This window comes from Pungitius pungitius, chromosome 14 (genome assembly GCF_949316345.1).
Source record: "Pungitius pungitius chromosome 14, fPunPun2.1, whole genome shotgun sequence".
NCBI lineage: Eukaryota > Metazoa > Chordata > Actinopteri > Perciformes > Gasterosteidae > Pungitius > Pungitius pungitius.
The window spans coordinates 858,679-874,633 of record NC_084913.1 but is presented as its reverse complement, the minus strand read 5'-3'; the positions used below and the strand labels follow the sequence as shown (position 1 = coordinate 874,633).

General features: G+C 49.1%; 3 protein-coding genes across 3 annotated transcripts in view; 1 reads left to right on the top strand and 2 right to left on the bottom strand.

Moving 5' to 3' along the window:
- The window catches only part of LOC119227384 (neuronal PAS domain-containing protein 3), a 142,746-nt gene extending 138,680 nt beyond the window's left edge, over positions 1 to 4,066 (top strand). The window contains 4 exon segments of the mRNA XM_037486128.2: positions 1,311 to 1,458; positions 1,834 to 1,949; positions 2,405 to 3,063; positions 3,065 to 4,066. Coding sequence (XP_037342025.2) covers positions 1,311 to 1,458; positions 1,834 to 1,949; positions 2,405 to 3,063; positions 3,065 to 4,051 — 1,910 coding nt within the window. The 3' untranslated portion in view covers positions 4,052 to 4,066.
- Positions 4,067 to 11,065: 6,999 nt separating this feature from the next.
- On the bottom strand, positions 11,066 to 12,696 carry sptssa (serine palmitoyltransferase, small subunit A). Its single transcript, XM_037486185.2, has 2 exons — positions 12,399 to 12,696; positions 11,066 to 11,584 (listed from the first exon to the last, which is right to left on the bottom strand). Exons 1-2 carry the CDS (start codon positions 12,694 to 12,696, stop codon positions 11,481 to 11,483), a joined length of 402 nt encoding a protein of 133 aa, XP_037342082.2. The 3' UTR covers positions 11,066 to 11,480.
- eapp (e2f-associated phosphoprotein) lies at positions 11,066 to 15,719 on the bottom strand. The gene is made up of 7 exons (XM_037486175.2): positions 15,550 to 15,719; positions 14,952 to 15,133; positions 14,623 to 14,760; positions 14,418 to 14,532; positions 14,210 to 14,332; positions 12,399 to 13,883; positions 11,066 to 11,584 (listed from the first exon to the last, which is right to left on the bottom strand). The coding sequence occupies exons 1-6, from the start codon at positions 15,627 to 15,629 to the stop codon at positions 13,586 to 13,588; spliced, it is 936 nt and encodes a 311-aa protein (XP_037342072.2). The 5' UTR covers positions 15,630 to 15,719; the 3' UTR covers positions 11,066 to 11,584; positions 12,399 to 13,585.
- Between the last annotated feature and the right edge of the window lie 236 nt (positions 15,720 to 15,955).

Below are 15,955 nucleotides of genomic sequence, written 5' to 3'. Positions count from 1 at the left end.
GGTCCGTCGGCATGGCGACCAGCGACCAGCTCTTAATATGGACCAGTACGTGCTAGGCTATGCTAACGGTGTAGCTACTCCACATTACGTTAAATGACTCTCTGTACTTTTTATTTGTGTGCTAAAATAAAGGAGCCTCTTCTTCTTCTATGAAGAGATTCCACGTCGCCCTCACTGACACACGCCTTCAAAATAAAAGCTCAGAATCCGCCAAAAGGTGGACGTCATAATTCATCACCTGATACGGACGTATTGAACAGTTGTGATGAATGGTGAACTTCAGACTGGCAGTTGCATAGGTGTTGTGTGGGTGTGTGTCTGTGTGTGTGTGTGTGTGTGTGTCGTTATTTACTCTGCTGTACAAACAAAGCAAGGTCACATTCAAGGTGAAGCGATCTCACCATCTCTGCCTTAACATGCAAACAAGTCCCCCCCCCGGCTTATGAATAGCCGAGCAGCGAATGAATAAGCCCCCCCCCCACACATACACACACAGACACACAACCAAAGTCAATTACAGCGGCCCTGGGGATGTCGTCTTAAAACAATGCTATTAGTTTCTAATAGTTTTTAATTACTGGCCTTCTTTTTTATATAAATCACCCCTCGACTTTCTCTCTCTTTCTCCTCTGTGGCGAGTGAAGCCATTTGTGGCCCTAATTAACCAGGGGGGGTGGGGGGGTGGGGGGGGGGGATCTGCAGCCCGGCTTCTGGTCCCCTGACTGTTTGTGTGAGCAGCTCCTGATTAATGCCGATACATATTGCTTGAGATAACCATTTACTGGTTAATTTAGCCAAATTTACTGCCTGCATGCTGTCGTGGGGGCGAGGGGGGGGGGGTAAGGAGGGTGAGGGGGGGTGTAGGGGGGGTGAGGTCACCTCCCGCAGTGACACAGCGCTATCTGGTGGAGAGCAGCAGGTACTTCGTAGCTCCGTCAGGTGGGCTGAAGGAGTCAGAGGAGGAGGAACAAGTCAGATTTATTGATTAACTGATCCGCCAGAAACAAACGAAGCTCCTCCCCCATGAACATCAACCAATCAGATGCCTCTCAGCTGTTACTAACACCTGACCTTTCACCCCTCAGCACGCTGTACACGCACATATACATACATACACACACACACATACATACATACATATATACATATTGTATAGTTTGTTATTGTAAAATGAAACATCGTTCTGAATGAAATCAGCTCATTAGCATATCAGCAGTGAGACATGAGACTCACGCTGTCAGCCAGCTGTCACATGACATCTGATGACACCCCCCCCTCTCCCCTCCCCCCTCCCCCCTCTCCCCCCCCAGTAATAAACAAGGGTCAGTGTGTGACGAAGTACTACCGGTGGATCCAGAAGAGCAGCGGTTACATCTGGATCCAGTCCAGCGCCACCGTCGCCATCAACGCCAAGAACGCCAACGAGAAGAACGTCATCTGGGTCAACTACGTCCTGAGGTCAGAGGTCAGAGGTCACCTGGCCTCAGTGTCACCTTCCCCATGTTCAAATAAATGACGCGTTTTGCAGTTAAATTCACTTGTTACATTTTTGATTTTTGTTGTATAGTTACAAGAAAAATGTAAGTTAAGAAGAAAGATGATTCTTTTATTTTGCATTTTGCAGACAATAAGAAACACTTTTGAATGTATTAATAGATGTATTAAAATGTATTTGTATATTTGCACAACTACATATATTCCTACTTGTGTGTGAGGCTCTTTTAGGGAAAATAAGTAAATCAGATGTTATTGAATCGGTAAAGAAAATGAGTTCTTCAGTTCAACATAAGATAATATATTCATCAAAACGCCATTTCCTGTGTCTCCACACAGCAACCACGAGTACAAAGACACGCCCATGGACCTCGCCCAGCTGCCCCCCCTGCCCGAGAAGACCTCCGAGTCCTCCGAGACCTCTGACTCCGAGTCCGAGTCCAAAGAGACCTCCGGTAGGTGTGAGGGGACAACATGGGACCAGTGACTCCTTCATACATGCTACATGCTACATGCTATGTGTTGCCATCAGAAGAGAACGGGGCAGAACTGTAATATGTGTCAGAAACCGGGTCCAGCTCCCCAGAGGAGGAACCCTTCAGGTTATAGTAATCCCTCAGGACCTTTGGGTGATGATGATGATGGTAAACCGGTAACCTTCATCTTTCCACCACAACGAGCGCTAACGTCACCATACGAATATTCTTGCAGTCACAATGCTAACGTGCTAACAAGCGCTTAGCGCTAAATACAGCTGAGGCTGCTGGGAAAGTCTGACACATGTTTTTCATGATGAACATTAAGATGCTGAAGGGGAAAATATCGAACGCCCCCCAATGTTTATTAGAGATATTTCAGTCTGAATCTGTGGATTTCAAACACATGTGTCCCCCCCCCCCCTTGTTCACAGACAACGAGAATGGCAAGTCGGAGGGGAAGCCGAGCAGCCAAACAGAGCGCGAGGACCCGGAGATGGAGAGCCGGCGCCAGACCGGCCAACCGCACCGCTCCTCCGAGCAGGAGGTGAAGCGCCAGGAGGAGGGCGACAGCTCCAGCAACCCCGAGAGCCAGGAGAGCGACGACAGTCTGGAGGCCTCGGACGGGGAGGCGGAGGAGCAGGAGGAGGCCAGGCGAGGAGCAGGAGGCGGAGATGGAAGTGATGGCGGCAGGCTCGGGAGGTTGGCCGCGCTGGGAGGATTGGGAGGACTGGGCGCCATCGGAGGTCTGGGCAGTCTGGGCGGGCTTCACATTAAGGTGGAGCACTACGGCGAAGGGGAAGACGCGCAGTTGCACAGCTCACTAACGTCTTCGTCCGAGGAGGAGGAGGAGGACGAGGAGGAGGAGGAGGAAGGAGGAGAAGTGCAGGAGTGCGACAGCGACGGCGGCGGGAAGCTGCAGAAGGGGCGGAAGAGGAGGAAAGTGCAGAAGTGGGACGGGTCCCGGGGCAGGAGACTCCGCCTCTCCCCGCCAAGCGCTGACAGCCCCGTCGCCTTGGGAGACGCGGCCGCGCTGGTGGACCCCTCCGAGGCCGCGCCCCGCCGGCTCCGCCCTCCTGCTCGCCCCCGTCGACTCGCCGCCCTCGGGCCTGAAGATCAAGACGGAGATGGCGGAGCCCATCAACTTCGACAACGACAGCAGCATCTGGAACTTCCCGCCCAACCGGGAGATCCACCGCAACGAGTCGCCGTACAGCATGACCTCCAAACCGGGGCCGCCGCCGGGCTCCAACGAGGGCTTCCCCTCGCCGCAGGGGGGCTCCCTGCAGGGCGCCATCCCCGACTCCGTCCTCACCCCCCCGGGGGCAGAGGGAGGCTCGGGGGGAGCGAGGAAACCTCCCTACAACGGAACTTCCTCTGCGCCACCCTCTGCCGCCGGCTTGGCGCCTCCCTCCAACAGCTCCTCGGCCGACCCCCTGTCGCCGCCGCTCTCCGCCTCCCCGCGGGACAAGCAGCAAGGCACCCCCACCCCCACCTCCTCCTCCTCCTCCTCCTCCTCCACCACCTCCTCCTCATCGGCCCTTCTGTACTCCGGCGACCTGGAGGCACTGCAGCGCCTGCAGGCCGGCAACGTGGTGATGCCGCTGGTCCACCGGGTCACGGGGGTCACCTTGGCCTCCACCGGCGCCACGGCCCCGTCGCGGGTCTACACCACCGGCACCATCAGGTACGCGCCAGCCGACGTCACCCTCGCCATGGCGCAAGGGAACCTCCTCCCCAACGCCGCCATGAACTTTGTAGACAGCTCGGGCTTCGGCCTGGACCCCAAGACCCCCATGGAGATGCTGTACCACCACGTGCACCGGCTCAACATGTCGGCGGCGGCGGTGGCGTCGGCCGGGCCCTTCGCCGGCTCCACGGGGGCCGGCGTGGGGAACGGCGCCCTGGGGGGCCAGATGCCCACGGCGGCCAACGTGTTCACCACAGCGGAGGGGCTGTTCTCCTCCCTGCCGTTCCCGGTGTACAGCAACGGGATCCACGGCAACGGGATCCACGGCAACGGGATCCACGGCAACGGGATCCACGCCGCGCAGACCGCCCTGGAGAGGAAGGAGGACTGAGGGGGGGGGGGGGGGGGGTCAGGGGGGGGCTACAGACCGCATTACTGTGTCAAAGTACAAAAGAGGAACAAACAAACGACTATTTACTCGTATCTTTTACCAACACAGCACTGTGTTTCCGAGGGTGGGGGGGGGGGGGGGGGGGGGTGAGATGTACTCCAGCACTTTGAATCTGAGCCACTGAGCTTTGTGTAATAGACGGGAATGACCCTCAAACATCCCAGATTTTTCTACCTTCCCCCCCCCCTCTTTTACTTTGAAACAGACACTGACTTCCTGACGATCTTCTCTTGTTGTTCCACCTGTTTGCGTCTCTGTGAAGGTGTGACCTCGCATTTCAAGGTTTGGACAGAAAAACTCTTGTGAACCTCCATGAGGGGGGGGGGGGGGGACTCTGTTGTCTCCTTTTTCGTTCCCTTCTTTTGGTTCTTTTTATAAAATATTCTCGCTCAGATTTTAACTTTACGAATCAAGAGAAGACAACAACAAAAGAAAAGCAATTTCCGCCGGGCATCGACCTGTGAATGATGGGATGTTACGACTTCCTCTCGTGTCCCAGGAGGTTACCTTACAGGTCGCCCACCTGCTCCACATCTTCTCCACGTCTCTCCACCTGTACGTCCACGGTTCCTCCCCTCGGTCTACAGGCTCATGGTGCTACCGACCGGTCAGCGCCCCCGACTCAGCTGGCTGACCTGGGTGCTGGAAACCGACCCGCAGCCCGTCCACATCCTCATTGCTTTTGTTTTGGAGGGGGAACGATTTCACTTCCTGTTTCAGTATTTTTTTAATTCTTCTGACCTTCAGGAAAGTCAGAACGCGGCGAGAACCTTAGGACCTCTAAGTCGTCCCCGTGACGTCCCTGTGTTGTTGTGAACAAAATGCGGTGTGGCGTGAAGGGGCGGAGCCACAGGGCGCCAGGCCTCATAGGCGGCGTTTAGTTTGAATCACTTTTAATGCTCAGTGAGACTGAGGCTAAAACACTAGTGATGTTCCCTTGGAAAAGGAATGTTGAAAACCTCGACCGGCTCCTGTTTGATCCTCTTATTTTCTACTACTTCTTCGTCTCTTTTTTAGCTCCTCCTCCTCCTCCTCCTCCTCCTCTTCTTCCTAAACCGGATCACCTCCCTGAGACGTTCCTAAACAATCCACTCTCTTCCATCTCATCGCCGGACGCTGTGAACGAAAACAAACACACATATCAACAAGGAGATTGTAATAGAGACATGCATTGTCAATCAATCAATCAATCAAACAATCAAAATCAATAACTGCGAAAAAGAAATATTTTTTGAGGAAGAAAATGATGACTTTCCTTGAAATGGTGTTGTCTTTGTTGCGTGTTTTTTCTTCCCAGCCTCCGTTGCCAAAAAAAAGGAACAGAAACAGTTTAGTGTAAAAACACTGTGATTCTCCTCATCCAAACTTTTCATTTTTTTATAAAAAAAGAAAGAAAGACGATAACAAGAAAAAATCAAAAACGGTAGAATAAAAAATTTAAAAAAGTCACCACATCCATCTTTTAAAAGTTGGCAGCCTCCCGTCAATGCCCCCCCCCCCCCCCCCCTGTGGTTAAGCCGTATTAGCGTGTTTCCGGCGTGTTTCGTGTCACTGGCTGTCAAAGGGTCTCCATGGCGACCCCTGTGTGTGTTGACTATATGCAGTATATACCGAGCTACTGTAGCTGTTCTGTCCTTTGTCTTCTCTGTGCTCTCCTCTCCGCCCCCCCCCCCCCCCCCCCCCCTCTAGCTGCCGTCTTGGTGAAACCACTGGAGGTTTGTGGAGGTTTGTGGAATTTCGTGTTCGGTGGCCTTTGCAAAAAAAAGCAGAAAATAACTTTGTAGAGTCCACCTGTTTTTTCCGCTGCTTCCTTCTTGTCTTTGTAAAGCCTCGTTTTGTTTGTTTGTTTGTTTGTTTGTTTGTGGGGGGGGGCGCGGGGGCTGATCCCTCTCTCTCTCTGCTGTTGCTTTTCGCTGTTGTGTAGTCTTATACAAACCTCTTTATCTTGCTGTCCTTTCTCTCAGAGATGAAAAGATTCTTTAACTAGCTCAAAGGTTTATGGAGCCATGTTTATCGCCACCAAGGAATTCTGGGAAACGTGGTTTTCAGCTCTCGCGCACAGAGTATTAAACACCTAATGAATATTTACACATCGTAGAAGTAGACCTTCATCGAGGACAAAGCCGCATGTAGCATTTTAGATCGAAGTCCTCCAACGACGAACCATCAAAGCCTCAGTTGTGAAACATTTCCCAGAATGCTTTGGGGCTTCCTGCGTGCATTGGGTGTATTTCATTGGTTCCCACGGAAACTTGTTGACTAAAAAGTCACACAAGTGGTTCAAGAAGATAAATATAAATCAGAGTACGATTTCAGGACACGTAATAAAAAATGATTTTAAAGATTTCTAAAGAAATTAAAAGAAGAAAAAAATATTTCGCACTATAAATCTATTTTTATAGGTGTTTTGGAAAAACCTGAACTGCATGTTTAGTGAGTTCGTTCCTCGTGATCGATCCCGTTTCTTCTTCGTTGGTTCGTTGGTTTTTTCGGGTCCAGTGTTTCAGTTTTTTCAAAGTCTGTAAAGCTCTAAACGATCTCCTGCTTCAGGAGACCACCGGCCGTCTTTCTGTGAAGGATCCATGTTCCTAACGAGTGTGTTTATGGGGGGGGGGCTGGAATGTGATTTGTTCTCTTCAGGAGCTCTTTGTCTCCACGCTCCTCTGGATTTTAGAGTTTTCTACTTTTGGAAGACGGGGGTGGGGGGGGGGGCCACAAACAACCGGCTTGGTGATGGGCAGGGGGGGGGGGGAGGGGGGGGCATAACTCGTAACCAGGAAATACACCCACATGTAACTAAGAGCAAGCAGCCCCTCCAAGCTGTTCAGTGTCACTTCTGTGTTTTGTGTCGAAAAATGAAAAACTTTTGCTGGTGATTTTAAAAACATAAAAACCTGAATCCCAGCTGCTGTGGAAAAATACAAAAATAGTGTTTAAGGATTACAAATATTGAAAATCACTTCATTTACCTGTGAAGAAACTGTGTCTGTGTTTTTAACTATTTCTTGTACAATTATACAGATTCTTTTATGAGGAACTTGGTGCCAAGTAGCTGAAATACGGGAGAGAGGGAATCTCTTATTATCAATGTGAACAGTGTTATCCAATTCTAAATACAAACAAATTAAAATATTAAAAAAGAGAAAACTATGGTACATTTCTATTTTTTTGTTTTGAAAAAAAACCCACATGACTAACTGATGCTAACTTTGAGTGCCTGGCTTGTTTTTTTCTAATATTATTATTATCATTATTTTCATGAGACATCCTTTTGAGTTGATTTACTACAAATAATGCTGCAATCCGAAAATGTACATACTTCATATTTTATAGCTATTGTTCTTTTCTAAGTTCACTAGTTTCTCATCAGCTTCGAGGAACTCGTCATCTTTCTGTAACCATCTGACAGGTGCCATGTTCATAATAAAAAGCTCTCTCCAAGTTGTTACCGCATTGCATCCTTTATTCTGTTCGTCACCCCGTTTGTCCAATTTACTGATTGAGCATCACGTTGTGTTCAAGTACACTTTGAAGACCAGAGGAGTCGCCCCCTGCTGGTCACTACACAGAATGACGCTTTAACTCATTAGAGGGCCACAGGTGGCCTCCTGCTGTGACAGGTGTCATCACACGAGCTGGTTCCTCTCATGCAGCTCTTTTCGCTTCTCTCACTTTTATTACTTTTACTTTACTTCCTCCTCCTCCTCTTCCTCTTCTTCATTATCCTCCTCCTCCATCTCCTCTTGTCCTGCTCGCAGTAATAAGAGCAGAGAGGTCAGTCAGTTCTCCCTCTGAGGCCGACCAGCCAATTTTAAATATTTCAAGCTATTTTAAATGAGCGCACATGAATCATAGATCACAGGCAGCGCTGCTGTGTGTGAAAGAGAGAACGAACTGAATCTCCTACTAACCTCTGGCTGTCCGTCTCAGGGAGGAGCTCTGAGGTGGAGGAGGTGTAGTGACCAGCAGGGAGCGACTTTTCTGCTCCCATAGACGTCTATGAGGAAATGACTCTACTTCTGTTTAGTGACCAGCAGGGGGCGACTCCTCTGCTCCCATAGACGTCTATGAGGAAATGACTCTACTTCTGTGTAGTGACTAGCAGGGGGCGACTCCTCTGCTCCCATAGACGTCTATGAGGAAATGACTCTACTTCTGTGTAGTGACCAGCAGGGGGCGACTCCTCTGCCCCCATAGACGTCTATGAGGAAATGACTCTACTTCTGTGTAGTGACCAGCAGGGAGCGACTTTTCTGCTCCCATAGACGTCTATGAGGAAATGACTCTACTTCTGTGTAGTGACCAGCAGGGGGCGACTCCTCTGCTCCCATAGACGTCTATGAGGAAATGACTCTACTTCTGTGTAGTGACCAGCGTGGGGCGACTCCTCTGCTCCCATAGACGTCTATGAGGAAATGACTCTACTTCTGTGTAGTGACCAGCAGGGGGCGACTCCTCTGCTCCCATAGACGTCTATGAGGAAATGACTCTACTTCTGTTTAGTGACCAGCAGGGGGCGACTCCTCTGCTCCCATAGACGTCTATGAGGAAATGACTCTACTTCTGTTTAGTGACCAGCAGGGGGCGACTCCTCTGCTCCCATAGACGTCTATGAGGAAATGACTCTACTTCTGTGTAGTGACTAGCAGGGGGCGACTCCTCTGCTCCCATAGACGTCTATGAGGAAATGACTCTACTTCTGTGTAGTGACCAGCAGGGGGCGACTCCTCTGCCCCCATAGACGTCTATGAGGAAATGACTCTACTTCTGTGTAGTGACCAGCAGGGAGCGACTTTTCTGCTCCCATAGACGTCTATGAGGAAATGACTCTACTTCTGTTTAGTGACCAGCAGGGGGCGACTCCTCTGCTCCCATAGACGTCTATGAGGAAATGACTCTACTTCTGTGTAGTGACCAGCGTGGGGCGACTCCTCTGCTCCCATAGACGTCTATGAGGAAATGACTCTACTTCTGTGTAGTGACCAGCGTGGGGCGACTCCTCTGCTCCCATAGACGTCTATGAGGAAATGACTCTACTTCTGTGTAGTGACCAGCAGGGGGCGACTCCTCTGCTCCCATAGACGTCTATGAGGAAATGACTCTACTTCTGTTTAGTGACCAGCAGGGGGCGACTCCTCTGCTCCCATAGACGTCTATGAGGAAATGACTCTACTTGTGTGTAGTGACCAGCAGGGGGCGACTCCTCTGCTCCCATAGACGTCTATGAGGAAATGACTCTACTTCTGTGTAGTGACCAGCAGGGGGCGACTCCTCTGCTCCCATAGACGTCTATGAGGAAATGACTCTACTTCTGTGTAGTGACCAGCGTGGGGCGACTCCTCTGCTCCCATAGACGTCTATGAGGAAATGACTCTACTTCTGTGTAGTGACCAGCAGGGGGCGACTCCTCTGCTCCCATAGACGTCTATGAGGAAATGACTCTACTTCTGTGTAGTGACCAGCAGGGGGCGACTCCTCTGCTCCCATAGACGTCTATGAGGAAATGACTCTACTTCTGTGTAGTGACCAGCAGGGGGGCGACTCCTCTGCTCCCATAGACGTCTATGAGGAAATGACTCTACTTCTCTCTTGATTTATTCCCTCAGTAAACATTGTAAACATGAGTTTATGGTCTCAGTCTCTAGTTTCAAGTCTTGGGGTTTAAAATAAACACTTATTTGGAGGAGTTCTCACATTTAGGTTTAGAAGTTTACATTTAGTACAGAAGTGAAGGAAGATTGTTAAAAGTAACTTAGTTGTTGTTTGCAGAAGTGCTCATGTGTTGTTTGTTGTATTCCTCCTCCTCATGTCCTCACAGAGCAGGGGGAGGAGCCACAGCGACACCCAGAGGACCGGAAGGGAACTGCAGGGGAGAACAAAACTTCCCAAATGTATCAACTTATAAATATTTCCCAATTTCACTGAATTTAATTAGTTTGTGTTTTGTTCTTGAATATTATCATGTACTACACTATGGCTTTTTTAAACTATTGTAACATTACTTTTTTTCATAATGTACTGACTTTATTTGACGCTATACTGTGATTTATTGATCATTTTGTGGGATGAACAGTCAGAAGCTGTTATCTGACTCCAGTGAGGTGATGCTCGTTTTTTGCTGTTGTTCCGTACAACAAGAAATTATTCATTTTCTTCCATGACATTTTTTTACCTTGCATATTTATTCAATATAATCTTTGACCTAATTCTTGCGTGTAACACGTTTATTTTGCTGCTAAACAGGTGCGATGAGAGAAGTGAGACTTGTGGGGTGTGATGTTGAATAAATCTGTGCCTTTATCCCCAATCATCATATGACATGGAGTATAAAGTGTAATAATACAGTTCAGGCCCCGAGGAGGTGAACAGGGAACAAAGACCACAAAGCAGCAGAGAGAATACAAACGCTCTACGTCACCCATTCAGGTGTAAATATTAAGATTAGAACCAAAGCAACACGCTGCTGCAGCAAAAGACAGAAACTACGCTTAATATTTAATGTACAAACTCATCATAAAACATGTGTTTGACTGATTCACTGTGTTAGAACACACTACACACAGGCTGGAAACACACACCATGCTCATATTTAACCACTAGAACACTAACTGGTCCAATGGTACTGAACCTATAATGTGTTTTATTCCTCTTTAATGGTTCTCACTGGTTTGTGTCCAGGGAACAAAGACGTTTTCTCACAGCTCTGCATTCAGCAGCTTTACTGATATTCTCCATCACGTTGTAAAGGAAACGTGACGTGAGGAGCCTGTGAAAGAACCAGGTGAGGTTCACAGGTTGTTACCGTAGCGACTGACCCTGAGCTTTAGTTACCTCCCTTCATAAAACTCATCTCAAGGTGAACAAACTCTTTTCCACTGAGTTTCCACTGAACGTGCTTCTTGAAACGGACCCCTGGGGGGAGGGGGGTGAATAAATCACAATAAAAGCATAGAATATGATTAAAATAGGATTCATTTATGTACAAAGAGGAAACCATCAGCCCACAGTGCGAGGCGCCTTAAATAAAAGCAGAAATTAAACTTTTTTGTACTCCCTGGGGTGGTACGTCACTTTCTCCATAAACTAAGGCAGGGGGGGGGGGGGGATGTTTACAGAGAACAGGAAGCCACAGACGTACAGTAAAGACACAGACCCCCCCCCCCCCCCTGCAGGACAGAGGCTCGTCCACATGTCCAATTCCAACTCTTTACTCCCCGCTGTGCTGCGTCAGCGTCGTCACACCTCGGGCGCTTCACCTCTTTCCTGAGCGAGGCGGGACCCTTGTCCTTGTTGGGGGGGGTTCAAGCCCAGTGTGTATCAGGCCTGATGAATCATATTTGGGGGGGGTAGAGGGACCAGTAGGTCGGTGTCACTGGACGACCTCGAAGTAGTGCAGGATGGCCATGATGTGCTGCGGCATGAAGACGTAGCCGGTGTAGACAGCCATGCCGGCCACGGAGATCAGCAGGGAGTCTGAGGAGGAGGAGCTAAGGAGGAGGTGGGAGGAGCAACACGTGGTCACCTTCGTTCCACCCCTTTTGGATTAGTCACAGATAAAATGTTGCTGTAAACGGGATTAACCAGAGCTACTTGACGTCTCAGTTTTTATGGCCAAAGGCTTTTTGATATTTGTAGCAGTTGTTCATCTTTCGAGTTTCAGCATCTAAGTGAATGTGACAAATATTTAGTGTTTGGTCACCGACTTCTGAGCCGCGACATAATCCCAGACACCTCATACCTGTCCACCACCACCGTCTCCTCCGCATTCAGCGTGCAAGGGGTTCTTTAAGATAAAACCAGCACGTGGGAGTCACCTGGACGCCGACCGGAAGCTGCCTGCGCGAGATTAGAAGCCGCAGTGACGTCATCGCGCTCAACTCTGGACATTTCTGCATGTTTACCCGCCATATCTAATCCACAAACACTTCATATGTAAACATGAAGAACCGCTCATCACTACACCTTCTCCACCTTCTCCCCCGCAGGACTCCCTTCAGGCGTCTACAAGTTGAACCACACGTCACTCATACGTCACTACAGCTACCGGAAGAAACTAAACACGGGCCTGTTCTAAACTATCAAGTGAGTTAACGAAAAGCAAGTAAAACGACAAGCTTGGTCCGGTTTACGATCTTTATACCACTTCCTTTAATACGATTCACAGCGATAAAACACCACCTGTACATTTCCCACGGCCGAATGTACCCATTAACAGGACTAAGCATCCGGGTTGTACGCTACGTCAGCCATGCTAGCCAGTTAGCCCTTTAGCTCGCGTGAAGGATACTGAAGAGCGTCCTCTCCCAGGGCTCCAGCATGTAGAGCGCCGTCACCAGCAGGTACTGGTAGTAGAACCAGGACAGCTGCTTCCAGCAGTCCCCCAGGGCCATGCTTCCAACTTCGGCTACGGACACCGCGACTGCTCGCCTCGCCTTTCTGCCCGTCCACGTGTGACGTAACACACGACGTGATCCTCTCTCAGCCAATCGCGTGAGGCGTAGGGTTCGACGCCGCGCCAGGAGTTCCAGCATCCGGATTTCAAAATAATACGCAGCCTCTTGTTCAGTAAATAGATGCACCTGCATACTGGCTTATCTTCAGTGGATCACGTGTTCTAGTACTGTATTTTAGTGTGTACATAGTCCACATAAAACAGCATTTCCTACTAGTTTAAAAAAAAAACATAACATCAAACTATACATTTGTGGTTAAGAAATGCTGCACAAGTTCTACGCCCTCCGACACTGACCAGACAAGGAGCTCCTCACAGTGGTCATCAGCAGCTAAACAGTACAAAACTACATTGTTTGTCCAAACAAAAGCACCGAGGCTTATTTACAACAGTCATTAATGTTCAAATGTCTTTCTTCAACAAAACAGCTGGTGATACTTTGCTCTGTTTATGGTTGATAAAAAGTACAAAGACATTCACGCCCTTCATGAAAGACTATGTCAGTCTGAGAGTTTAATAAAGGGACATTTGGATGTTTAAGTATTTTAGACCCCTAAAAGAAAATCTGGGCTTTACACGACTTTACTGAAATTCAACTTAAACGAGTTCTCTTCAAAGCCCCCGGACTCTGGATCTACTGGATGGAGAAGAACTATCATACAAAAACATGTGTGAACATCCCCACTCACATGGACCAACTGCTCACAAAGAGGAGGAGTCAACGTTGCTATAAACACTTATTTAACATTTACATACTGATTACGAACGTTTCAGGGAAAGAGTCACCAGTAAAAATGTTTGTGCCTTTTTAATTGTCTAAGAATAAAAACTTTGGCTCCGACTAGCAGAGCAGCGATGAGATGATCTTCAGTCCGCTTCCAGTTTTGGTGAGACACATTTTAAAAAGCCAGAGACACGACGTCCAGACTCAGGTCTCCTCTTCCTCCTTCTGACGTGCAGAATCAGAGACAGACTCCCCGCCATAATAAAAGAGCCCCCCCCCCTCGGTGCCCCCCTGGGCCTCAGCAATGGCTGGCCAGGATGTTGAAGAAGTGGTAGACCTCGTCCCGGTCGAACACGGCCACCTCGGTGGAGCACTCGCTGCAGCGGACCGGGTGGTAGACCTCGTCGGCCTGCATTCCCTCCGGAGCCGGCTCGGGGGTCTCGTCCATCGGGGTCTCCGTCCTCTGGCCCCGCCTCCTATTCCTCCGCCTCCCCTGCTGCTGCGCCTCCTCCCGCTTGTAGCGCAGCGCCTCGTCTCGCTTCACCGTGCAGTTCATGACGAACATGGCGCGGTACTGCGTGCGGTATTTGTCGTGCCTGAGCGGGAAAATGATTAAAAAGAGAATATGGACGACTTTGAGATGCCTGCGTTCCTTGTTATTTATTATATTTATTTATTTATTGATCATGTGCAAGCTGACATTTTTTATCTCAAGTGTAAAATAAAAATAGGAGAACTAAAGCAGAGGCTAAAACAAAGAAAGACAACAAGTTCACGCTGTTGATCATTTGCTGATCGATCGATCAGTTGGTTAGTTAGATGATGGACAGGTCTCCGTCTCCCAAGATGCTTTGCAGTTTGCATCCAGGAAGCGTTTCTATGCTTCAGTCTCCATTAGCATTTCACACTGCTCTCGCCTCACCTCTGACAGTCCAGGCACAGCGTGGTCATGCAGGCGGGACAGTTGAGGACGGCGTCGCTGCTCCTCAGACGTGGCGCCCGGCTGGGGTTCGACCCCGCGGTGGGCCGGTTGGCGGCGTGGTACCTGGGGGAGCAACAAGGCGGCGGGCGGAGTGAGACAACAAAACATCTGGAGTCTGGGTGAACTTGTAAATAATACGGCGCCTCACCGTCTCCTCCGTGCGTCCACCCAGGCCTGGTCCCTGTCGTCCTCGTCGGGGTCGTACAGCAGCTCGTCGTTGGTTGGCACGGCTCGCTGGCTCCGCCTCCGGCCGGTGGAGACACCTGACGGAGCAGAGAGAGGGGAAACGAACCAACGTCAGAACCGGCATATTGATAGACTTTCTTTACTGGTGGGAAAACGTTTGTGCTCACCGGGCGTCTCCTCTCCCTCCGAGTCAGAGTCAAAGTAAACCTCGTCGTATATCTGAGGGTTAGGAAGAGCTGGAACGCCAGCTCCTCCTCCAGCTCCCCCTCCATCACCGCCTCCATCACCGCCTCCACCCGAGGTGTCTGCAGGGGAATAAACAGAATCACCTCAGGAACGGGTCCACAAGGAACTCCTCAGAATTTCATCCTCCAAAATCCAATAAGATCAGTGATCTGTTTTAACATGAAAATACATCTTTTATTTTCTTGTCATTGGTAAAGTGTGTTTTTATAAGCTACAAATGATTCATAGTTAATGAGTAATGAGGTTTTACCTGCTGCTGATGGCGTCCATGTTCCCTGCAGGCTCTTGATAGTGGAGCTGAGCTCTGCCTCCATCTCCTTCTCAAACTCATCTCCGCTGGACGACTCGCTCTCCCCCGTCAGGTACTCTCTGATCAGCTTCTTCTTCTGCTCCGGAGTCCCGTTCAGCAGGACCTCCAGCTCGTCCTCCGAGCTGCAGCACAGCGAGATGAGAGCTTCACGTTCTACTCAGTGTGAAAACCAGGAGACTTTAAAAGGGAAGTCAAAGCATCACGTAGTGAAGCTGCAGTCTCTCTAGTGACCACACGGTCACCTATGTGTGTGTGTATATAAACGTATATAAAAACGTTCACCACGTTGCTAACATTTAGCGGTGTGAATTAGCGAACCGACCAGACATCGTTTTCATATAATTTCACGTCATTAAATCACACATAGTGTTATTTTATATAAAACGTAGTATGGAGAGAAACAATTTAACAGGACAGCTTCCCCCGTTTTCCGCTGGTTTCAGTTTGTTTACATGTTAGCATTCCGCTAGCTAGCCGCCGGTTAGCCTCATGGCGCTAAAGCTACAGAGCTAACGTTAGCCATTTAAAATCTTCCCACCTGCTCTCCGCTCGCTCCTCGTCGCTCGGCTCCTCGAGCTCGTACGAGTCGAACTCCTGCGGTTTGATCAGTTTGTTCATTATAACTGTCGATAAAGCTTAAACAACATCACATGCTAGCTTGTAAGCATCGACATACGAGCAGCTACTTCCGCTTCCTCTTCTTCTATAGTTACGCTGACCGGAAGTGGAGATTATGAAGCGTGAACTTTATCGCCATCAACCGTGTGGAAGACGGATCACACCTCTGTATAAAATAAAATAAAAATAGGAAAAAGAAATAAAATAGGAATTTGATTCATTTTATTTAAACAATCCATAAAACAACGATTATATTATCAAGCAAAGCAAAAAGAGAGTTGAGGTAAAAGTAGATTAAAACACAAAAGGTCTTTATTTAACACAAT

Coding starts and splice junctions, on each gene's coding strand:
- eapp (XM_037486175.2), bottom strand. CDS start 15,629: ATGAACAAACTGATCAAACCGCAGGAGTTCGACTCGTACGAGCTCGAG. Junction 14,761..14,951: donor ATGGACGCCATCAGCAGCAG/GTAAAACCTCAT, acceptor ATTCCCCTGCAG/ACACCTCGGGTGGAGGCGGT. Junction 14,333..14,417: donor GTGGACGCACGGAGGAGACG/GTGAGGCGCCGT, acceptor TTGCTCCCCCAG/GTACCACGCCGCCAACCGGC.
- sptssa (XM_037486185.2), bottom strand. CDS start 12,696: ATGCAGGTGCATCTATTTACTGAACAAGAGGCTGCGTATTATTTTGAA. Junction 11,585..12,398: donor CTGGGAGAGGACGCTCTTCA/GTATCCTTCACG, acceptor CCTCCTCCTCAG/ACTCCCTGCTGATCTCCGTG.